Genomic DNA, 25,882 nt, shown 5'->3' on the forward strand with positions numbered 1-25,882 from the left:
ATATATATATATATTAATATATATTTATACCCATATAAGTATATTTATAATTTATATATGTATATATATCTATATATATGTATATACAAAAAAAATTCCGACATTTACTAACCCTCCTCTCCCACGATGCTGGTACTCCACATGCCAAAAAATTATAATTCTTCGTCCATGTGAATTTTGATACATAAAATTTCATATTCTGTTAAGCTAGAGGAAATTTTATTTTCATAATTAATTGACTGTTTATTCTTTTTATTGAATCTCGAAAAATTAAGGAATGTATATTTCTAGTATTTCGTCAATATTTTGACTCATTTTCGAGCAGTCTTTGAAATGTATTTCAAACGTGCATTTTGCGATGTTTCCGATAACGAGAGTGTTTGCGCGTGTGATGTTAAGCGGCGGATAAAACGTAAAAAGGGAAGGAAGTTAAATCGCGCTTGTCATCGATACCGTTTCACACCTCGATTAACCGCGCATCCTTTACCGATACGTAATGGAGTGTGTGCGTGTGTATATGTGATATCAACCTAAGAAAGGGATATTTTTATCTTGATCCCCCTTCCCCCTCATCAAGGATTGCAAAACTTCGCAAAGATAAATGTTAAAAGCTGCTTCGGCAGATTAAAGCAATCCTTAATCCCGAAACACAATAGATATGGTAAGCCTTAAGCCGTAAGAAATTAACCAATCGTACTCGATTATTCTCCTCATATTTGATTTGCGATTGGCCTATTGGCTTAATATCTTACGACTTAAAGCTTATTAGACCTGTTGTGTTTCGGAAGTAAAAAATCACTTAAGGATCGCGGAAATTAAAAATTATTCTATTATATATCAGTATATAATCAATTAGTAAATATCGCATTTATATATATCTGTACGTAAAGTACATGATATTTAAAATTTATTATTCTCAATATTTCGTAAAATTAAATTAAACAAATATAAGAACTGCAATTTTTGAACGTAGATATTTTTTTTGTGACAAAATCTGTCTGTAGGACAAAATTTTTCTCAACACTTACCCGGACAACACACCGAGAATTAGATTCATCACGAAGAAAGCCCCTAAGATGACCATTGAAATGAAATATATCCATTGCCACGAACTTCCCATCGCATCCTCGATCTACCAGATAAATCAAAATTATGAAGAGAATTAGTTTCTTGAAGAATTCTGCTTGTTTTTTCTTTTTTATTATTTAAAATCAACAATATATCTAAAAGTTTTACAAAAAATATATAGTATAGTTAGAGTCTTTAATGTATATAATACGAATTAATACAGAATGCCATAGTAAAGGGTGAACGTCTATGTTTTTCTTGTTAATACTTGATTAGATAAGATTATTATATGAACATAATTATTCTGTCAAATAAAACAAAAACATGGTTATTACACGTGCAGCGATTTTACATTGTAAAGCACATCCGTCCAGCCTTCGAGGGTGATGCATTGGAAGACCGTGAGCATGGACAGTCCGAAATTGTCGAAATTTGTGATGCCGTAATTAGGGCCCTCCCAAAATTGTTTGCTGCAGTAGTAAGCTCCAGTCTGATAGCACTGGAATCCTCCGGAGCCGCATGGTACCGGATCGTCCATTATCTCGTCTGCGATATAAAGGTGAATCGAATTTTTAATCCCAACGGGATAACAGCGGTCGCGGAACGTAATAAGGTCAGCACTCTGCGCAAAACTTCTAATTGGCTCGAGCAAACCAGCAAGTTTAATGTATCATAATAACACGTTAAAATATTTGCACATTTTTCTACTTTATGCAAACGGCTTGAGACTAGTACTTTTCTCCACTAACGCGAAGACAATGTATTAGCCTTTCTGTCTCACGCTTCTCCGATATGTACATAGGTCGATTAAAGGAGCTCTATTACTCGTTGCTTTGTTAAACTTTAAATTACGTTAGGTTGACACCGTCAACATAGCAAAAAAATCATATCTGCATCTCTTATTAAATTAAAATAATGGACATAATTACTAACTAATTGGGGCTTCTTTATTAATAGCACTAAGTATAGGACAGAGAAATATCGAAAATGCAATTAAAGTACCGATTAATTAATTTTAATTAGTCGAAGTAATTATTTTAATTGATTGTTAAAATGAACGTTGACTTCTCTGCAATATCCTGTGTGTCTGTACAAAAATGATAGAACATAACATAGACACAAAAAACTATTAATTAATTAATACAAATTAATTCTACATACATGGATAGAATACAATTATTCTTATTTATTGGAAATAAAATTGAAAAGTTTCTGTATATGGACATAAAAACTAGAGATTTTCAGAGCAAGAAAGAAGTTTGGCAAAAGCATTGTGCGAGGCAAATTCTTTTCTTTCTCGTTATAAACACACACACACACACACACACACACACACACACACACTCTCTCTCTCTCTCTCTCTCTCTCTCTCTCTCTCGAAATTTTTGTATTACTCGAGTCCGGTAACATCCATATGCTATTTTGCATATTCTTGTGAATCAACTTTTCATCGCGCAAAAGGCACGTAAGTTACACGCGCGCCTCTCACGCTAATAATAATTAGACGTTAGTTTTACGTCCGTGTCTCGGTTGAATCATATCTAAAATAGCCGTCCCGGCGTAAAATGTATTTCGAAGTTAAGCCGGGAGTTCCTCTCGAGGTCCTCACCAGATTCCCTTTCAATTTTTTCCAATTTTTTTATTCTAATCACCAAGGAGCAACTCTTAGGAACGTCTACGAAATCTATAATAATTTAACGGACCCTGCATTGCCGTTCTCGTTAATTTTTTACAACTTCCTAATGCGGAATAAATTTCGGAATAAAATTCGATAATAAAATTCGATAAATAAAATTCGAAATAAATGCGGAATAAAATTCTTAATGAGGAATAAATGTAGGTAAATTTCTTCTATTATACAAGGTAGGCCATTTTAATCAATACACGCGAATATCTGATCAGGTAAGCAAGATAGCGAAAAATGTTTCAGACCAAAGTTGTATGACTTTGAGGGGGACATTAGATGGCGTCATCAGTTTGACCTTGAATAGTTGCTTGAAGGCCACGTGAAGGTTATCTTCAATTTCTTAAATGGAAACCCTTATTTTTCATTGCATATTCTTGTAGCTTACCTCGAGAGCTTTCCAAAACACTATAATAAAATATTTTTTCATCAAGTACTTTTTTAGTTATGATGCTCGAAAGTTACAGTACCTCCGGCATTTAGCATTATCCAAGGTGTTCGACCGACAGCTAAAACCTCTTAAATGTTGTTTAAAATCATGAAATGGATAATATTTATCAAAATCAAGGCCATTAGAAGTTGTACATCTTATTTTCATTTTTACGTTAAAATTTTTAGTGTTATCACTAGATTTACACGTTTGGCGCAGTTATGCAAATATTTCGAATTTGGGGGACTTTTGTCAACGATTGTATCTCAGATACATCCTTAACAAAATCATAATACATAATTAATTTCTAATCATATATTAAATAGATGAATTGTAAAACAACTTCAGAAAAATACCAAAATTGTATTTCTTTAAAGAGAGAGGGAGGGAGAGAGAGAGAGAGAGAGAGCTCTAAGCTTCAGAAGAATTCAGAGTATAATAAAAATGAAGAGCATCGATCCGCGATTGCCATCATGAAAACGTTGTTGCATCATTCATTAAACTTATGTATATTAAAGAAATTCTGAAACATGCACTTACCGGTAATGTTGTGCCGGCACGTTTTGTGCATTTTCCCGGAGAACAGCTCGAGGCCGATGATAGCGTAAATGATGATGACGAAGAGAACTAATAAAGCAATGTGCAAAAGTGGTACCATCGCCCTCAAAATGGAGTTTAGGACCACCTGAAGACCTATGCAAATAAATTTATTTTTATCAATTATGCATTATTCTCATTAATTCTCTAAACGACTGAAATACTCCGATTTTGAATAAAAGAACTAATAGTTTTATTAACATTTCGTTCATAAATTTATATCTAAATTTTATTAATTTTTAATATGATCTCTTTCTTTGTTTATTGCTTGCAAATAAAATTATTCAATCACATTACATTAATATTTTGATCGGAAACTTGGAACACCGGAAACCAGCCTAAGAGGACGTAAAACACGAAACGCCCTTAAGGCCTTGACATCGAAACCCTCCTTCATAAGTATCGTCAACACCGTGCTTACCATTCTGTAAAGAGGAATGCAAAAAATGTTTCTATGCAACAGAGGATTAATGACTTGACGATAAAATGAAGACTTGATAATGAAGGTTGCGAAAGTCATTTTCCCGGAACGTAATTTGTCCCTAAAGAAAAGAGTTTTATGTGCCAAGGCTAATAGCACCATAAACACCGTGTGGCAGCATTTACAAGAACATTTACGAGGCATAAAATAGGGAGGATAGAAGAGAAAAAGAAAATTTTTCCTCAACAAACGAAATTCGTTGAAAGAGGAAAAATAGCTTTGTAGCATCTTTTTGTTCTCGGCACGTGCAATCTTTCGTGTCACGCCTTTAAATTACAATTTTCGCGCGAACGTTCGACGAACGTGACGTTTCGTAAACGAGCCAAGATGAAGGGTGAACCGTCAACCGGAAAGAAACGATTGTATCGGATGAGACAATTTCAAATGTTACCAGTGCAGCGGCTGCATTTTCTTCGTGCATTAAGCATTATGCCATTTGAATAATGGTTCCCTTGTAATGATCGACTCGATAGAGGAAGAGAGTGGATGTGCTGCACGTTCTCCTATGGGACATTAAGACGAATCGATTCGCCGTGTCGTTAACTGAAAACGATAAAGCTATCAGACGGCAAGTCGGATATACGCGAAATGTTCACATCCGAAACAGGTAGTTACGCCTGTCGATTCGAATCCACCGTATCTGAGATCAATTTCGCGAACAATCCGCGCGTTTGCTGCGGAAATAAATTCACATCGCGAATCATTAACCGGGAAAACAGCAGGGGGGTTGGCCGATATGCTCTGTTTGTCGAACTCATCGGTGTTTTACGCCCGCGCACGTGCATCTGCGAGGTTCTCTCGTCTCTTTATCCTGTGAAAATCGATGATTGCAAGTAAATAGGATACCATTATTTACGTTATACATATATACATTATGCTACGATATCGTGACAGTAATAATTGAGTAAAGGTATATCAAGCCCAAGTACCTCGTACAGTACTGTTCTATTTGCGTGGCAAGGAATGTTGCAATTACGTTTAATGATTTTTCATGCCTCTTACTCGCAAAGTTATCGGGAAATAAATGGGATCAAATTTCTTTTTTTTTTTATGAAGCATCGAAAAAACACGTTAGTCAGGATTGAGAAAATTACTTTGTAAAAGTAACTAGTTACAATTACAATTATTTAAAAAATAATGAGTTATTAGTTTTCAATTACCTTTTTGTTAATTTTTTGTAATATTTTGCATTGCTTTAAATATAAAAATCTTACATACTTTTAACATTAATAATTTATTACCTATACTAAACATTCGATTATACTCTGTGTTATTTATAAGAAATTAATATATACACTTGGAAATTTTAGAATCAATATTATAAGATCAATATTAACTCATTAAGGACCAAGACAAATATTTTTTTCTCAAAATTTAAAATCCTTTTAATGGCAAGCTACTATGTCCTTAAGGAGCCTAAATTTTGCCAAAAATTTTCACCCAAAGTTGACCTATTTTTTTAGTCGAAAAATCGACCAGATCTTTAATCGATTCTTAATGGATTAAAATGTATTCACATATTAAAAAGGATCCTATAGTTTAATTTTTAATACAGACAGTTACACAGTGCAGTGTGATGATTAACAAGAATAAAGATATATTCCAATCACAAGAAATAATCACTGAATACTTAATTTTGATCAGTCTATATGTTGACGAATAATATAAAGTAACTGTAAAAGTATAATAACTTTAACTAAATTATATATTGCTAGTTATAAAAAATATAATTTAACTTACAATTATTGAAAAAACAACTATAATTATAACTTTGTTACAAGTACACTAAAAAAAGATTGGCTGCAAATTAGATGTTACAGCAGCCAATTTTTGGTTGCGTTAGCCTATCGAAATCCTATACTGATATTGCAGATTATAGGCTAACGCAACCAAAAATTGGCTGCTGCAGCAAAATAAAAAATGCTATGCCACATTTTAGAATCTAATTTGCTGCAGCAGACAATCTTTTTTTCATAGTGTAACCAACTCTGGAAATTACTCTTATTATGTTTGAGAAAACAATGCGTACTTCGTAAAATTCTAATAAATACCGCTCATATACAATTACGAATGTAAATCCCACGTGTAGAATCAATCCGCAAAGTATTAATTGCGGTGAGAATTATCAGAGTTCGACCATGTGAAAAAGGGCAGACCTATTAGAGCATTATCGACTTAAGCGGCACTCGTAAAATTTCAATTCCTGATCCGATGTTATACCCGACTGAATTTAATTTACACGCATGAGTCGTGATATTATGTCGACCGATCGGCCGTACGTGGAATTATTTCGCTAATTTCCCATAAATGACTTCATAATAAAGCTAGTCATTTCGTTTCGCTATGGAGAAAGAGATTTTCAAGTGATATTTTCTTCCTTCTGGTGCCGCCGTCTTCGCTCTCATTCGGTGCACCGTCAATTTCACTTTATTTACGCTTCGCGAAATATACGACCAGATCGACTGGTTCGTAAAGCTTAAATCAATTTTATTTCTGTAGCTTCCGAAGCTTTCGTGCGCACTCGCGTTTTTATGAAATAAATACGACGTGCAGCTTTCGTGTTTGTTTGTATCGCGAGTTTCACATTTTTGTCAACTTTTTTTAATATGTACGCAAAAACATGAAAATACAATAACTTCATAAAAAAATAACTTTGTTTAAGTGCGTTTAGTATGTATAATCAATACATAATAGAGCGAATGCAAAATCGCTTTATTATTTATGATCTTGTAATTCTTATAAATATTACAGCTCTATTGATAAAACCATTTTAACTTTTCATGGTCACACTTCTAAAAAGCCACACGATGATTACTCTGGGTTAAAATGACCCGACCCATCTTTAAAGTGTTACCAAATCGACAGTATTAGTTTAAGCAATGATTTAAAAAAATACAGTATATAATTTCATCCTTTAAGAAAATGGAACAGTGGCGTTTTTGTGAAAAATTTAATTTTAACACTAAAAAAAATCGTAAACATGTTAAGTTCGAAAAAATGTGCTTTTTTACTTAAAAATTCATAACTTTTTAAATTTATAATATTTTCAAATGAAATTTTAGCTTAGTACTTTTGAGATGATGTACTTTAAAAAAATAGTATGGTTACACGCGTTTCAAAAAAGGTATTTATTTTGAAGGTAGAAGATGGTCGGTTTTAGGTGTAAAAAAAGATGTTAAATTGGGGTAAAAGGCTATTTATTATTGGTTTAAGTTATTATTAATGTAAAATTATTATTATTATTATTATTATTAATACTGAAAACAAATATAGGTGAAAAACGTAAAATACAAAAAATACATAGAAAAACGTTATTCTTCGCTACAGCAATCTCAGTACACAAATAGAGTCTGCTCTCTAAATCTGAATCAGTGGATAATCACTGATTCAGTGCCAAATATGCCACTGTTATTTAATGAATGAAATGTATCCCTAACCTAAAGCGCACCTTGCTTCAGTGTATAAGTGTAGCGCATTCAACGCATATGGTATTGTAAGATTAGAAATACAATGTGCTAGAACGGCAACGTGCAAATATCGGTATTTTAACTATATAATGCTCAAACTTTTGTTCTTTTATAGTTGAATTTTATTGATTATCCAATATCAAATGTGCTAATATGATATGCTGATAATTCAGTACGAAGTATGTCACTTCAGTAGATTACCCACTGATTCAAATTTACAGAGTGTATTTGTCACACATAAGTCGTAGACATGACGGACATTCTTTCCTGATCGTTTCTTTTATCTTTACTTAAAGGACACAAGTTACATCTTGTTTATTTTTGCAACTTAATGCAAAAATATAAATCATAAATTTTAAACTAAAGCGACGCGTTGGTCACACTTGCTGATATTTTGACCCGAGAAAAAAAACGCTTTTTGCGCGAATGGCTGCTAGACGCATACTAACAGTCCGATTAAAAAGCTAAACATCTCTATCGATAATTGAAACTTCAAATCTCTAGTAGATGGCAGGTGAGCCTTCCGAAGGCAGAACGGTATTAGAATTTAGCGTGAAAGACGATGCTTGGATCATTTTGATCCAGTGTGACCATGAAGAGTTAAGCAATAAATACTGCCGATATTCTTCATCACGTTTTGTAAAATGCAATTATTCTGTGTGGAATTATGTTTATTTCTATTGAAAATTTATATAAAATATAATTTATATAAAATATAATTTTATTGAAAATATATATTAAATGTAATTCTATTGAAAGTGTATATTAGATTTCACGAAAGTAACTTAATCATCGGTATATCTCTGATAAGCGAACGCCAAACTCGAGTTGTACTACTTGTCGCTGCACCTTAGCGTTCGTCGAACGTCATTGATAGTATGTGCACTGAAAAGACATCACTAGGTGTATACTATCCACCATCAAAGTATATGATCGCCATGCATTATCGATTACGTCGGCATTGGTCCAATTAACTTGCTCTCGATATAGATTGTTAGGTGCTATCTTCGTCGACACATGCCCATCGGCCATCGAATTCGGGGAAAAATGACTTTATTATAAAACAACGTTGGGGGTATTATTGGATATTATGGTGCTACAAAGACATTATTTTTAAGCAATGTTTATTATTCTGAAGATTAAAAAGTAGAAAATTTAAATTTAAATATGTGAATCTGTGGAAAAATTTGCGTGCGTGACTACACCCTTAAGGTGGTTAATCCCCCTCCAAAAATGTGACAACGAAAAAGGAAAAAAGTTGTATTTATATATTTAATTTTATTCTCTCTAATAATTTAACTTTAACAAATTCAATTAATATACTGTAAAAATCGCTCAAAGAAGATTTAGGTCTATTTATAAGCAGGAAGGGAAGTAAACGTAGATTTTCAAGGTTAATGTACTCACCCGATCACGACTATCGTGAAATCCAGCAAGTTCCAGCCATTACGGAGGTAAGCTCCTGGATGCGCGACGAAGCCGTAAGCTATGATCTTCATCACGCACTCCACCGTAAAAATCACAAGAAAAACGTACTCTATCTTCTCCTGTAACACCAGAGGAAAAATCGTCGTGAAAAATATGAAGGGAGGTGCACTGGCGTAGATCGATTGCCTCTAAAAGAGCCTTTGAGGAAAATTACAAATAGAAAGGCCTCTTCTGCTGCCGTCTTAACGTCGAAAAGAAGCCACTTTGATTGATAAGCGTCAAGCGATAAGACACTTTTGCAATTTTGACTTTGCGTCGGCGTCAACCGGGGGTGGCAATTAAAACAAGCGGTGAAAACAAATGACGGCGGGCTGCAATTAAAAACGCACGAGACCAAGAAAACAATATTTCGTGCGCACGTACACGAACGTCTTCGTTAAACATTTAAAGCACGAGCGTTGCAGTTGCAGTTGGATTACAGCGAGTTACGATAAGAACGTGATCGCCGTTAATCGCTCGGGAAAAGGGGTGTCAACTCGCGCCGATATTTTTTTCAGGAACTTAGGTACAATAATTTTTTACTCACAATTCGAATTGCGTAACCTGTTGCTTTCTTTTTTACTTCGAAAATCTCTTACCCCGTGCTTGCAGAATTAAGTGGCAAAAACTTTAGTAAAATCCTTTTCCAAATTTCGGAACTTTGATCAACTCATTACATGGGGTCACAAAATTAATTAATTATATATAATATCAGCTGTACAAAATTGTATAACATTTTGAAACTTGTTTTACATGCCTTGCCTTCCATATACTTCTTTTCTTTTGTTCGATTATGATGATCGATTATGACGAAGGATTAATAAAGTGTTATAATCGCTCGACTCAAAAAAGTTAATTTTACTGAATATACGAGTTTTGTAAAGCAGAAAATAATGTAAACAGAACATAAAAAATGCAATAATATACTTTAATTGAAAACAAGAGAAAACGCAAAGCAGATGCGCATTTTATAAAATACATTGACGAGTGTAGGATTAACTTTTCGATCTCAAATGCTCCTCATTAGCATAACTCGTCGACAGTAGTATCAGTAACATCACCGGCCATCGCGCAAAAGGGTTAATCGACGCATAGTGTTATGGTTGCAGCGGGCAGGGTAAGGACGGCACAGGCCTTGGTGAGAAAAACAGGCGAAACAAAAGGAAGAAGCGATGGGTTAAAAATAAGGCTGAGTGCACTCGCTCGTATACATCAGAGGTAGGAAAAAAGCCGCTACGCGGAGAAGGCGCGCAGGGATGGTGGATGTTAAAAGGGAAGTTGAAAGGCGCGAATGCGGCCACAGAGAGGACACAAACTCTCTCTATCTCTCTTTTTCTTCCCCCGCGCGGCATCCATTATGTTTAATTTCCGAAATCGATCGATTATTGGCCCCCTGAAATAGGCCCGAGGGCGCATTATATTGCCGGCTGCCCGATTGCTCACTGATGCATGACACGTAGGCGCAATTACATCACTTTGAGGATATAAAGTAGTATAAAGTAAAATATGAGGAACCAAAAGTTTTTTTTCGGTTGGTGGTCTTCTCATATATTTTATCAAATACTTGCTCCATTGCGAATTTAGCCTTGAAAGAGTGAACGTTATTTAGTACTTTGGATGAACTCACAACGTGACTTTTTCAGGACTTATTTTCGTCAGATTTCAACCTTCATAATTTTCCTTTACTGAAACACATACCATTCGTTATTTTATTGAGCTCTTTTTGTAAATTTAATGAAAATAAAAATAACTCATAATTATATATTCGAAAAAAAAAATGAAAAAATTGGAACATTAATATAATTATATTTTTCTATCTATTTTTTCATCTATCATTCATCAGCTTCATTCTCTAAAGTCCGTTTCCATAAACATGAATTAAATCCCTTTAATTAATTGTCTATCTCTTCTTTGAATTATACTTCATATACATTTCATTATTACGATAGTATTTTTCATTAGAAAATGCATTGTAGTATACTTATATATATCGTGTACAGTTTTCTACTTGGTCACACGAGAATTAACACATATGTCTGCAATATGAGCGAAATATGAGAAGAGCAGATGGTAATTCTAGGAAGGTAGGTGTACTTGCCGAATAATAGATCCGTCGCTGGATATTAAATGACATATCGCGTTCGACTAACGAATATTTTAATGCCTATGAGAGATTAAACTATTCGATCTGCCCCATATAATTTTGCTACATTGCATGTAGTAATTAATATACTTGTAAAAAGAAAAATTTTCAGCCCTTCATATTCCTTAAATCATAATTATTTTATAAATACGATCGATCGACATTGCTTGTTTCGTGAAAATTATTATAAAAATTAATATTTGCTGGAAATACTAAATGCTATTTTGCATTATTTTAAATTTAACATATGAATTAACGCGGACCGAATTTAAAAAAATTTAAATTTTCTTTATCTAAAACATAATAAATATTCATGAAAATGTTTACAATATGCTCATGATGCATGCAATTACATATATTGCAAATTTCTAATATAGTTTTCTAATATAGTTTCATAATCTTAGGCGATAAAAGATCGAAGTTTTATCTCGAGTCGCGCAAGGAATAAAAAAGTTTTTAAAGAAGTAGAGATCGAACTTAAGATTTACAAGAGTTTTTGGAGTTTGCGACTAAATTCGAATCTTTTCCCGAAGGCGTTCTTTATTTTCCATTTCTTCGGAGATGCTAAAAGAGTGACATCACATAGAAGAAAAGCGTGAAAAATAGATTAATAAAATATATAATTCTATAAAATTTCAATACGATAAATGTCTATAAAAAATTCTTACAAAAGAAATTTGATCTGTTTAATTATTATGATTTGAGTCATGTCATATTTTTCATGCAACATGCTATCTCGGATGTAGTATCGTTTATTATTTACTCTTATTTCAAAACACTTTTTATGTTTTCTACTTCATCATTTCGTAAGTAGAATTCTCAATCCCGATAAAAGCTTTCTTAAATTAATAGATTTGTAAAAATCAATATTTTTACGTTCTATAATTAACGACCATTAAGCTGTCATAATTGACTTGAACATTTATACAGGTAGTTTTCTGTGAATTTCTCGTTGGCCTAATCTCAGCAAAGTTTCCTCCTGATATTAATTAGCGCAAGGGATGTCCTTTGAGTGACGTAAAACGAAGTCACACCCTTTGGCAAGGCATGCCAACGGCGCGATCCTACTTTAGCACGTACATAATATGACGCAAAACTGAATTTTGAGTAGTTATCGAGTAGCCTCTCTGTGCACACAGGCGAATGGATAATCCCTAAGTATAAGTTCTATAGAGGTTTGAACCAAACCTCTGAAAGCCTTATCTGCAAATGAGCTCGAGCGCAGTTTCCGAATATCAGTAATTACAAATGACTTTTGAAATGTCCGACGCCGGGGGGAGTAGCTTCAATTAATTCTCACGCTAAAGCGGCCTACATGTGAATTTTCCGATTATGGTGCGCCGGGGCAGCATACACGCCGATGTTGAGCAAGATTGAACAATTATTGAACTTTCAGCTCGAATAAGTTTCATGCCACCAACCCTGCATACCGTCTCAGAATCAATAATTCGATAGAGGTTCGTGTGGTTCGTTGAACGGAACCACCACTCTTATTGTTGCAGGAGGCACCCTTCGATTTAGACACACATACGCGTGCGCATATATACATATATCATAATCAGTAAAATTGCTTTATTTCACATTCGACGAAGTCGCACAAAGAGATTCCCGGCGGCGCCATTCATAACGAGATGATTGCTATTCGCTCACGATTATTTTTAGTCCTTTTCAAAATTTCTATTTTTACATATATAAGGTTAAAATAATGTACAGTGCATTATCCAATTTGCTTTTATTAAAAAAAGAAATTTTGTTATTCTTTCTAGAGAAAATGATATCATTTATAAAGTGATATGACTCAAAATATCATCAACAGTTTATATTTATCTCGATTAACTAAAATAATTAAATTCAAAATAGACAATTTTTTCTTCAAATTTTAATTACCAAAACTTTTTAATTCTACGAATTGAGAATTCACAATAAGGCTCTAAATGAATATGATTCAACTTGAAAGATTGGAGCTAGCAGAACCAATGGATCTATTATGCTAATATACAATACTATTAATTAAATTAAAAATATCAAACATGTATGTGCAAAGATTTCTAATGAGGATGACCGTTAAATAAATCGACAATGTAATAAGATTAGCTAAAGGGAATAACGACTGTTTATGATCTATTGTAATTTTTATGTATACCATTGAAGATGATCATATTAAAATGATCGAAACGTTTGAAAATTAATTATTTTGATTAATAGTATTGTATATTAGTATAATAGATTCTTAATTCTAAATATTCTTTGTAGAAGACTCTCTTTTTTATTTACAAAGACGACACAACTCAAAATGTGTTGCTCTTGCATTGATAAAAGGTATTGTAATGTCTTTAAAAACCTTAAGAGAACGACACAAATACTATATTTGGCGGACGGGGATTATGAAGTAAAGTTTTACTTTTGATGATTGGTAGAGTAATTATTGTCTAACTCATTCATGATAACTCCAAGATCACGTTTGAATTGTCACTTTTGAAGTAAGGGAGCGATATAATTTCATTTAGACATTTAAACTCATGGCTGAATAACTAAAAAACAGAATAATTGAGCACACAAGTACTAAATACTCACCAAGTATTGGTTGGTCAGATTAGAATCGCTACAAGGATACGGCGTATAAACGGCCAAAGCGACGCAGTTTGCAAATATCGTCATAAGGATGAGATATTCGAAGGCTCTGCAGAATGACGTTGATAAAACCAAGTTAAGTAAGGAAACTAATAAGGTTGGTCATTCGTGCATTAACCCTTTTGTTGCAGATTGTCGCCAATATTGACTCTAATATCAACATCATAGTAAATACGGAATTAGGGTCAATCTGAAGAAGAGCAATTTAATATCAAATTATTAAGGTAAACGTACCAGTAGCTGGACGTTTAAGCGTAGGTTGTCATAAATAATATAATTTATAATATTAGAAAGATTTTTAATATAAAAATATTTGTATTCACTTGAAAACTTAAGACTCCCTTAAGCAAGGAAAAATTATTTAAACCTACTTATAACAATTATTAATTAAAATATTTAAATAAGTAATAAAATTCGTCAATGTACCAGTGGTCGAACACTGGGACGTAATTGTCTCAGTGTCCGACCACAATTAAAAAATTAGTATGCTGACGAGAAATATTAATATAAATAAATGTTTAATGACAAAAGACAACTAATTCCAATTGATCTTTAAAGTAAAAAGCATTTGAGATTAACGTTAATTTAAATAAATAAAGTTTTGTGTAATTGTGTCCGGACATAGATACGGTCCCAGTGACTGGACATGTAGCATATACCTATGTCCGAACATTTACATAAAACTTTATTTATTTAAGTTAATAATGATCTCAAATACGCTTTTTAAAACGTAATATTATAATTTAATTGTAATTATTAAATGTAATTAAATTATAATACAGTAATAAAAAAATTTGAGATTAATAATAATAAATTTTGTGTAAGTGTCCAGACATAGGTACATGTCCGGACACTGATACGTTTACCTTAATGTCAGGTTCGCAAACATCGTTGATATCAGACGTGATCTCTGAACTTTGATATCTAATTCTCCGTCATCAGAAGCCGGTAATTATGTATCATTAATTGCGGAAGAAGTATGCGAGAGCAAAAGGATACTTCCACTCGACGACCTTGATGCACAGCTTCCTAACAGGATTCGTGAGGGTCAGACAGAAGAGCGCCCGAACGGGTCTATCAGGTGGCGGTTTAGCCCCCCGTCTGACGGGCTTCTTCTGGGCCGATTTGGAGACAGCGCTGGCGGCCCCGGGGCCCGTCTGCGATGGCGGCGGCTGCATGTTCGCCAATTGCGTCGCATCCATCGCACCACCGACGTTAAGTTGCTGGCCGGCGTTGGGGGGGATTGCGATGTAGGGGGTCGCGGCAATCGGCTGGGCCCCCGGCAGCCGAGCAGGTGGGCCCAAGACCGAGCCCCCATCCCCCCCCGCGCTCATCGGTCGCTGGTGTCGAGCTCCGTGCTTCCTGTGCTACGACGACGATCACACGTTCTTCTTTTTCTCCTACGACGACGCTCCAGGGATTGGTGCCTAGCCACGCAGATGGCGGCGATCGACGCCGATCGACGCGGTGTCTCAGAGACGCACCACCACGCGCTGCAGCTCGCCGGCATGCTACGGCACTGGGCTGCTATGAAGCTCCTTCCGTGACCTGCGACAAAAGGTCGGGGTTCATGAGAGGGGATGATATAGAGAGAGGAAAAAGGGAGAGAAAGAGAGAGAGAGAGAGAGAGAGAGAGCTCTTTCGACCGTAACGGTCGACCGCGAGTGCATCGCGACGAGTATCCTATAAATTGTAATTATTCATGAGCTAATTCCGCGATGCATTCATAAACACGAATCAATGTGCACTCTAACGAAAACGTTCTCGAAACACATAAATACCAATACTCTCGAAGATGTAACATTTAATTTTGAATTCACATTACAATGAAAATAATTTTAGCGTTTGAATGTTAAGTGGAGGAGGATGAATTAATTGCGCGAGCCACTTTATTATTTTGTATTACTTTACAAATCGGCTGATAATTATTTATTACCTTTTATTATTATTTATTATCTTTTGTGCATTATACCTTTTAAATACAATTACATTATATCTTTTTAAATATACGTTACAAATATAAATTATATCACAAATAATAAATTAAATTGACTTTATTCGGCGAAGATTTCGCTTTAATTATTTATAGTAACGATGCAAAAAATAGATTAGATATTATATAGAAAAGGGGGAGAAAAACAGGAGACTCATCAAACACGGAAAGTTGATGTTTTCACGCGTTTTATCCGGAAAAAAACAAGATATTCCAAATAATTCAAAAATCCGTCAGTCTCAAACGACGCAATTATACCTTTGACGGTGCAAATCCGCCAACAGAAACAACATGTACAATGCGTTGGGGGTCGTGCAGCTTTCTCCCCCCCATCCCGGAAGGATAATACATAGTGGCGCGGGCTTTCGATTGCACCATGGCGTGGATGCAATAAAAAGATAACAGTGCTGCCGAATGAAAAGAACTCGATTATTTCGGGCGCAGCCTTCCTACCGATCCTGACGCTACCTATCAGCCGTGATATTCTCTGCAGAAAATCTAATCATTTATTTCTCTCAATTGTGAAAAACGTTGGGAGTGGCTGAAAATTTGTTACGTTAATGGAATAATAAGATTAATTCACCTGAGAAATTCACGCGATTATATCTTCGTTTTTATTAGGTTTTCGTATTTTCCCAAACAATAGAAAGATTATTTCAATCCGCGCTCTTATTCTTTAATTAGAGATATTTTATATCTCAGCGACAAATTGATTATAAATTCTTTTTGGATCACAATTAATTAATTAAATCCTGAACTATTCTTAACTCTCACAGTACTCATAATATTGATTGTACGACGAAGATGCAACGGGAGATAAATCATTCACATTAGGCAAACATGATTGCGGTGAAAAATTGCGGGAGACATTATCTAAAGGCACATTTATTCCATCCTTTTCAAGTTTCTCTACCGGAACCGGTAAATCCTCACATAAATTGGACGCAAATCGCACGTGGTAACACGACAATTATTCGCGATAGAAATCAATAGATAACACTACAATAGTTCGTGTTACGGTATGAGCGGTCGATGCTTTCCCGACCTTCCGTAATCCCCGTTATCGTGTACAATAAATCGCTCATCGATGGGACTACTATTTTACGGTGGACAATTCTTCGCAATTTAACAAACGCATTGGCTTTTTGAACAATTTTCTTGTCGCGGAACGCAAAACCTGCGTTTAAAAGTCAGCTTGATCGATTCGACTAATCCGTTCTGTAAATCCGTGGCTCTCCATCGATCGCAACGCTAACCTGCGCCGCGCGAAGAGCACGATGGCCCTTTGAAACCAAGTCTCAACTGATAGGATAATTCTGGAATAGATGGCCATCTCTTTCAGTATCGACGTGACCACGTTAAAATATTTGCTTTAAATCCTTGTAAACGATCAATTCTCAAAGCAAGGTTTTGCTGGATAAACGTTAGCGCAGAAACCGAAAATAATGACGTATAATCAAAAGAAGTTTACAAATATTACAGTTAAAAATATATAAACATAAATATATTTTATTTACGTATATAAAAATATGCGTACATTAATTTTTTTTTATTAAAATATTTTATTAAAGTAGTCTATATATTTGTGTCATTTACAAATATTAATATATTGTCGTTTGAATCACACGTTATATACTCCTATTTATTTTATCAGCGTTTATTTTATTAAAACAATATTATTTTGCTATTTTTTATTGATGGATGAATATATCCAAAGAAGTCAGTTTAATATAATATACTAATAATAATTATACGATACAATAATATGATATATTAATAATAATTAGCATATCATATTAAACTAACTTCTTATTTTTGCATTTGCTCCCCTGATATGATGAATCATTGAAAGTACGTGTCGCAAAGATATCTAATATTTTACGTCTCGCACATACATTGCTGCAGCGGATACATTGCTGCCCAAACAATCTTCGTCGCCGAGCAACGTTCATCCGAAGGAAACGTCGCAACGACTGTGAGAGAAACCGGCCTGGGATTTATAGCCGAGTCCGTGCTATATTTAGTATGTCTAAATACTAGAAAGCTCTACCTACGGACGAGTTTCTTGCCTCGTGTCGCGACACATCGTGAACTTGTCTGTGATCTAATCATCTTTATCGTCTCTACTTTGAGCTACAATACGATTCCGCTCGAAATTCCTCGGTAACAAATTGTACCACCTCGTGCACGAAATATTCCGCGGCGTATCTCGTTACGGTGTTTCGTTCAAGCCACTTTGTCCTCGAGGTATTGTTTCTGGAAGCAAGTAGCGCATCTCACGACATAATTCCACTCAACTTCAAAGGGAAAGTGAACGCACGTATCATTATACAAATTATTATTTAAACCGGTAGAAATAGAGGAGATTATCTATTAATTATTCGCGACGTAATGATTCTTGAAATTCGCAATTCGTATTAAAAGGACCTCTGTGATTCAGAATGACGAAATAGAGTGCAATAGGCATGCCTTTACGTAGATTTATAGATAGCAATGAGTGAGGCACGTAACTAGAGATGAGTCATACAATTTCTAGCATTTGGCGTAATTCCTTTCTACAAAGTCCACGACGTGTGTCGCTGATTGTTTAGATTGAAAGTCGTTCGCTTGTCATATAGGAGAGAAAGACAAGGAGAGAGAAACTAATTCAATTCCTTTTTTAATGTATAATTTGTCCAGTTTCAATTTAATATTTTATTCAATATTAAGCTGGTCAGATAAATCCAAATGTAAATATGTAAATTAAGCGCGTGAAAGCACATAATTAAATCAGTATTAAATTAATCCCGAGGTCGATTTAATTTTTTAATGTATTTAAAAAACAAAAATTACTTTTTGTGGCGAACGAATAACGAGGCATACATTTCCTTGTTATCTACATCGTCACGCAATTACTTATGAATTGAAAATTATATATTTTTATGTACATATATTATATATAAATTAAAAAAGATAAAAACAAATTTCGTAATAATTTAATGCATTAAAGTAATCCAGGATTAATGTGTCCTACATATTCCATTAAATATTAATTTAGATTCTTTATATACATGCAATCAAAGCTAATGCATAATCCAAAGTGCATGGAGCAAATCTTCAAAGCACGATTATCCGACTCTTCCAACTCGCTCGTAACATTTAACCAAGATTGATCCCGAGATTTCCCGTTATTCCCTGATAACAGCTCCTTTTATCCGCATCACCGCCGCGACTCCGCATTGTCCGCTAATCCCATCGTCCGCATCTTCAGTATGCGACATATGTATGCATGTGTGCGTTTGTATGTGTGCGTTTGTATGTGTGCGTGCTCCGTACATGCAATGCACATCTGGTTTCGAGTAGTTTCTGCAGCGAACTTCGGCTGAATTATGCGAGAATCTTTGGGCCGTGCGAATAAATGATTCACCGAAAATTCACGAATAGTTTCCGAGTCACCGAAAATCGTCGCAGCTGTCGAGCTGCGACATGAATTCCCATGGGCGCATCGTGCCGCGATGCGCGGTACAACGCCACTCTATTTGTATAGCCTCACGCGACACGCGATCGAGAGTCCGCATATTCAAAATCTGTGATCGGATTTAAGCTCAGCTGCGCCAACAGTTTCAGTTATCTCTGATTTAGAGATTACCTGTTAATTTAAACAGCTGTTTAAAGATTATAGTTGTGATAGAAGCAGGGAAACAAGTATTTTTGCAATTTACATACAGGTTACGAAATTACCTCACGAAAAAAGAACACACCTGAAAACTTTACTGCAAAGTTCAGCAAATCTACAGTCGTAATATACAGACAGTCAATTTTCTATGTTAAAGTAGCAAAGTTGATAGCTGAATAACGTTAGCGATTTGTTAAACCATCAAACCTTCTTAAGTTACAGATATTGAATTCGCGCAGTAAGTTATAGGTTTGCTGTACCACTCAATTTATTTTTTTTCCGTGCTGTTATTATACAGTTAGAAATTACAATTGGAGTTATTTTTTTCCAGTAATGTAACTTAACTCTAAATCCCTCTCTTTCTATCTATACCTGTAACTTTGTTATATTTTTTTATAACTAATTTAATAGTTAGATCATTATATATTTAGAACTTATTCGTCAACATATGGGCTGAGCAAAATGAAGCGTACTTAGTGAATAATCAGTGATTATTTCTCTTATGACTGGAATATATCTTTATCCCTGATAATCATTGCAGTGTAAATGTCTATATTAAACATTAAGCTAAGAATCCTTTAATCTAAGAGCAGTCTTAATGTTACCAATTTTGATTCCAATTGTATATGTTAATTTATTATGAATAATATAGCCCAATATATATTTAGGACAAAATAATCTAGTAACGTTAAAAACGTATAAGATTCTTGTATTTAAAATAGCAACATAAAAAAAATTATAAAAAATTAACAGAAGAGTAATTGAAAAATAATGACTTGGTATTTTTAAGTAATTGTAACTGTAACGTATTATATATTTTTTTCAGAATCATAACTTATAATAGTAACTAATTACTTTCTGAAAGAGAAAAAAATTGTAACTGTGTGTGTGTGTGTGTGTGTGTGTAACTAGTTACTTTTACAAAGTAACATTTTCAATTCTGCTCACATATACATAATTATTATAGTAGACTGCGATTGTCAGTAACTAATAATGATTTAATTAAAAATTTTAGAATATTTTTTAAATTAGGAATTTTAGAATATCTAAATATTTGAATCTCGTAATTAGTCATCACAGGCAAGAAAGCTTTACATATTGAACATATTTTTCATTTCAATTTTAATTATTTAATTTTGTTTTTATTTAATCTCATTTTATTTATATTATAAAAATATGACTAGCATTTTGCACTTCTATTTAGTTTATAAATACTCTGAATCTTCTGACTATCATAATGATTTTCATGGTGTTTTGTACAAAGCAATGATTTAACAACGATAAACAAATCCAAGAGGTACTGCTTGTTATTTAAAAGGAAAATGCAGTTTTCGTCCAACGGTGAAAAAATTCCACGGATACTGTCGTCCGAAGTGGCGGCAACCGATCGATCGTCTTTGCGTCCACGTATAATACGCTCTGGATGAAATCACTTTAAACGAGACGCTGTCAATCGCGGTCGAGTGTCGCTCGATATAGTATATATAACTCTCTCATTGTATGTGTGTATCGGTGCATCGCGTTTAGAAGTTCTGTCGAAGCGGCGCACTCCCGGGGATATTTTTACACCTAGACTTCGTGTCCGGGCATTCGTCAAGATCATCGAATCTCTCGTTCTATCTCGAATTGTTACGTATAACAATTTTTTCTCTTTGACGTCGCAATCGCAATCAACAACAGGCGGAATAAATGCAATGATCTATAGTAATTCAATTTACATTTAATTCCGATCGCGTAGTTTTATATTTCGAATCGATTTTAATTAACATCAATGACAATGATGAATTTACAATATTTTATTTGAACAGAATGTAGAAATTAATCATCTGGAAGGAATACAAAAATAATTCTTTCTATTTTTAAAGAATTATACGCTTTGAGAATATGAAAATGATTTCAGGAGAATATTACATATAATATTCCGGTTTTGAATTTCGAATAATTGTTAATAATAAACACATAAATCATGGAAAGTTTTATAGTAATAGTAATAAGGAACTATGTAGAGAATACGTAGAGGCAAACGATGGTAAAAAAAAAGTCAATTTTCCGTCAATTTTATTTTTCTTTCAACCGAAGCGCGATGTGGAGCACCGTGACATTTGCACAATTTATTTAGATAAGCAAAGTAAAAGTGTGCAATAATAATATATATTATAAATAACTTTACAGCGTTCCTTTGCAGCCGCAGAGAGATCGTGCAGTTATGTATTGTTCGTATTATGGCATTATGCATATCGCATATAGATGCGTACACGTACACATGCCTTGTCATTTTATCGGAAAACTCATTCAAGGATCTCCGTTTGTCGATGACAGTTATCCAAAGCGATAATATGTCACGCTAATACCTTGCATACGTATACGTAAATAGCTAAACACTTGACGATGCGCTCCTCTTTGCAACGCGAGAAATTTATTTCGATTGATAGCTCGCTAAATTATCTTTTTAAATCTTCAACATCGGTGATTTGCTTGAGATGAGATGTTCTTTTTTTATTTGCAACACATAATTTTAGGGGTATAATTTGACGTTATTCATAAGCAATATTGTTTATTCATAAACAATTTGTTTACGATTCAAATTATTTAGCAACTGATTTTAAATGAAATATTATAAATAAAAAATTAATCATATTCTACTTATTTACATTATTAATTACATAAAAATATCAAGATTAGATTTTTCCAAATAATTTTATTCTTTTTTAGTCAAGAATCCAAATCTCATAAACGAATTATCCAAAGACTTAAAAAGATTTCTTAATAAATAGACAGTGAAATGTAATCCATCTTAATAAACAAGCTGTGGATTTGAAATAATGAATAAAAAAAGATCTAACGTTGCTTCTGAGAAAAATATCTATAAAAAGCAACAGTGTTTGTCGTGAACGAGTGAAATAACAGGATGCTGTAAAGGAGGGATCGCCTATGTGCACGTACAAAACCGAGTGGGAGGTATCTAAAAATAGTTCGAACTCTGGGTCACGAAGTCGAGATCATTTGGGACAATTTAGCGATACTCCTACGATACTCCGAGAAACGGGCGGTTCACCTTCCTGAGAGAGACGCACGTGATGACATGTAAATGAGTGATTGAGTTTGCAAGGGAAACTATTATGGACAAAACATAGAAAACTATGGATGATGTTAAATAAATCACAAGGCGGCAATAAGATTGTTAATTTACGTGATTCAGTAAGATACAATATTTCTGGTAAACAAGTAAATTATATGCATTAATCCTTTCAAACGCGGTGATTTTAATTTTTCTACGATCATCCTTCTTCGTCGAGGTTGTGACAGATTGATTTGAAAGTCAATTATTATTTATTTTTCATTTTCATACATGCATGTATGTTTTGTAAATTATATCGAGTTATTTTCTATTTGTTTAATTTATTTAACTGATTTTGAAATTACTTGTAGAAAAATTAATAAAAAGAGAGAAACGTTATACCTCTTTCTCTTTTCCTTCGTAAATATCAGCTTTAGCTGTTCTTGGAAAAAAAGAAGAAACAAAATAACATAGTTCGCCCAGTGAACGAGCAATCGATTATCTCCCTAAGCTCGAAAAAAATCTTTGTCGCGTGCGATGATACGAGCGTGATTTGACGTAGATGTAGCGCGCATTTAGGCGCAAATAATTCGCGTTTGCTCGGATACTCGACACCGATCCCGGGATTTGGTTTTCGCGGAGCAAGTGGAAATTTGTGCGCTCATCCAAGCGAAAGGTACGAATTTACTTAGTCGCGTGGTTAAAGGAACCGCAGCGGAATTGCTGAGGCCATAGTTCGCAGCGTATCAGCCAGTCGCCGATAAGTGCATTCCTTGCATTTGTACTCCTTCACCCCGGTCGACAGAGGCCGGTGTTACATTTGCCGTCGCACTTTGTAGTGTACGTTTCTGCAAATTGCACTTTGGCAACCGACATTCGCATGTTGAACCGAATTGCCTTCGCGCAAATATTCTCCCCGTTCACGGCTCGCCACTTATTTCGAAGTCACATCGCCTGATCCGTCAAAGGAAAGTCCATTTATCAATCCGTACACTCTAAATTTCTTGCAGTGAAATCTCACTTAAAAAAAAAAGTGATATTTCACTCCTTTGAAGTAAAAATTCACTCTAAAAAAAGTGAAAATTGTCACTATTTTCAAGAAATAAAATATTTCCCCCTTTTTTTTCAAGGGTGGTTGTATTTTCATTCTCTTGGAGTGAGATTTCTCTGCAAGAAATTTAGAGTGTAAATTAATGACGATATCTTCCGTTTTATTTCTCTTATTTGTGTAAAAATAAGTCTGTAGCGCGTGTATTTTTCAACTTGTTGAAAAGATAAAAAGTTTGAAGTCACTTTATATAGGCTATTCTGTGTATCACTCTATATAGATCACTTTCTATATTTTTGATACTTAGTAAATTTTTTTAATATCTTAACTGAAGTCATACATAAAAATTTATTATGCTTTTCAATTTGTGAATTTTGCTATAACATTTATTGATGATTCGTTAAAGACGCTGCTATGACTTTAATTTTTTTGGAAGCACGAATTCCCTGCTTTTTGCCGCTAAAAAATTCTATCTTTTTATGGTTGCTGTTTTTGTCAGAATGATTAGGTGCCAAAGTACTGTGCACAATGTTCTTTTTTCTCCTTCGAAGACAATCGATTCTTTTTGCCATTTTCTGAACGAAATTCTCGAAAGTTCATAGACGACGCGCATTATCTGAATATCTCGGCTTTCTCCTATTGTCGATCCGAATGTCAGCTCTATCTCATCTTCTCATTATTCATATTCCTTTATCTATTATGCTAACCGGATGTAGAATTATCGATCTAGCTTTGTTTTTATTTCAAATTTTCCTATAAATTTCGTAGAATTATTGTTTCAAATTACATTCCGAGCGATCGTTAACTTGTATGAAAACGATACAAGAAGAGAGATGAATCGTAGAATGTAAACAGTAAGAGTAAATTTGGAAGAACGGAGGATGTGACTTTGCGTTTTAGCAACCGTGGCCCTGACAACGGTTGTCAACCCTTTAAAGCGTCGACCTACTTTGCAAGCGTAGGTCCTCCCGTGTTAAGAAACGAAATTTCATAAATCCAGTGAAAACGTGGCTTTTCTCATTCATAGCGACTTATAAGATAATTCCCTAACTTGTGTAGCACTTGGAAAGGTCATTGTGTGGGAGAAAAGGTCAGAGGAAAAAACCTCATTACTGATTGCATAAGGATCTCGTGTATCAATTTCTCTTTTTTTTTTTTTTCAGAAAATACAATTTTTGCTTTTTATCACCGGAAAAATAATCGTTTCTTTCGTAATTGGCACCTGGAAGGCTTTATGTATTTCGCTATGAATTTTCTTTTCATTTTTTTTTTATGCAGTTTTATAAATTGAATCGAACAATTTAATAATATTTCAATTTCTACGTTCAGTTTGTCATCTTCAATAGTGATTGATTGTTAGATGATTGCATTATATTAACATTATAGCTGCGTACGGATATATTGATTTATAGTTTAGCTAAATTTAATTTCTTATAGAGTTTAAATCACCTTTTAGCTTTCTATGTTAAATAATTTTGTTAAATAATTTATTTAAAAAATGCAGTTTAACACTTTCAGCTCTACTAGAATATTTTTTATTTCGAATTGCTGCAGCTTCTAGCTTTCTGCAAAATTAGTCACTATATATTCTTCTTTCGAATTCCATCGTCCCCAACCGGCGATTCTCCGGAATAGAGCCGCTTTTTCAATGCCGAGAACTTCCTTCCGCCAAAATCGATCGATATCTCCAAGGTGAAATGTCGGCGGTCTCAACATAGCAGATCGTGTTGACAGAAAAGGAAATACTATTTCCTATTCGATTAGTTCGTCGCGACGGTAGAGGCGGCGGCGGCTATAGGTGAAAGACAAGTAACATCTATAATCGAAATTTCAATATTGTCTGCATCGAAATTTGGCTGGCATTGAACTCATTTCCCAACGGAAAATGGCAGTAAAAATAGCGGGAGATACGCAAGCATGTCTCGAATGATTCGGTATAAATTCTCTCTGAATAATTTCAATTTTTATTATGTATTGTAAAGTCAAATATTTCTAAATTTTAAGTGTCTAAATTTTTTGTCATAATAATTACTCTTTTGAAGAATAAATACTCTTTTGAGTGTATTATTGTATTTTATTATATTTAGCGTCCAATATCTGATAATTATATGTATCGAAAGTCTAAAAATCAAGAAAATATAAAAAAGGAAATAGAAATTA

General features: G+C 34.1%; 1 protein-coding gene across 4 annotated transcripts in view; it reads right to left on the reverse strand.

The window, feature by feature from the left end:
• The window catches only part of Ca-alpha1D (Ca[2+]-channel protein alpha[[1]] subunit D), a 65,983-nt gene that overhangs the window by 33,384 nt on the left and 6,717 nt on the right, over positions 1-25,882 (reverse strand). For all 4 annotated transcript variants that reach the window (XM_018451677.1, XM_018451676.1, XM_018451675.1 and 1 more), the window contains exons 2-8: positions 14,968-15,516; positions 13,912-14,017; positions 9,135-9,274; positions 4,098-4,204; positions 3,723-3,875; positions 1,421-1,614; positions 1,029-1,132 (exon numbers count right to left, since the gene is read on the reverse strand). In XM_018451677.1, the coding sequence (XP_018307179.1) occupies positions 1,029-1,132; positions 1,421-1,614; positions 3,723-3,875; positions 4,098-4,204; positions 9,135-9,274; positions 13,912-14,017; positions 14,968-15,302 (1,139 nt within the window). In that variant the 5' untranslated portion in view covers positions 15,303-15,516. The remainder of the gene's footprint in view (positions 1-1,028; positions 1,133-1,420; positions 1,615-3,722; positions 3,876-4,097; positions 4,205-9,134; positions 9,275-13,911; positions 14,018-14,967; positions 15,517-25,882) is intronic.

The sequence above is a fragment of the Mycetomoellerius zeteki genome, unplaced genomic scaffold, assembly GCF_001594055.1.
Source record: "Mycetomoellerius zeteki isolate Tzet28-1 unplaced genomic scaffold, Tzet1.0 scaffold316, whole genome shotgun sequence".
In the NCBI taxonomy this organism is placed as follows: Eukaryota; Metazoa; Arthropoda; class Insecta; order Hymenoptera; family Formicidae; genus Mycetomoellerius; species Mycetomoellerius zeteki.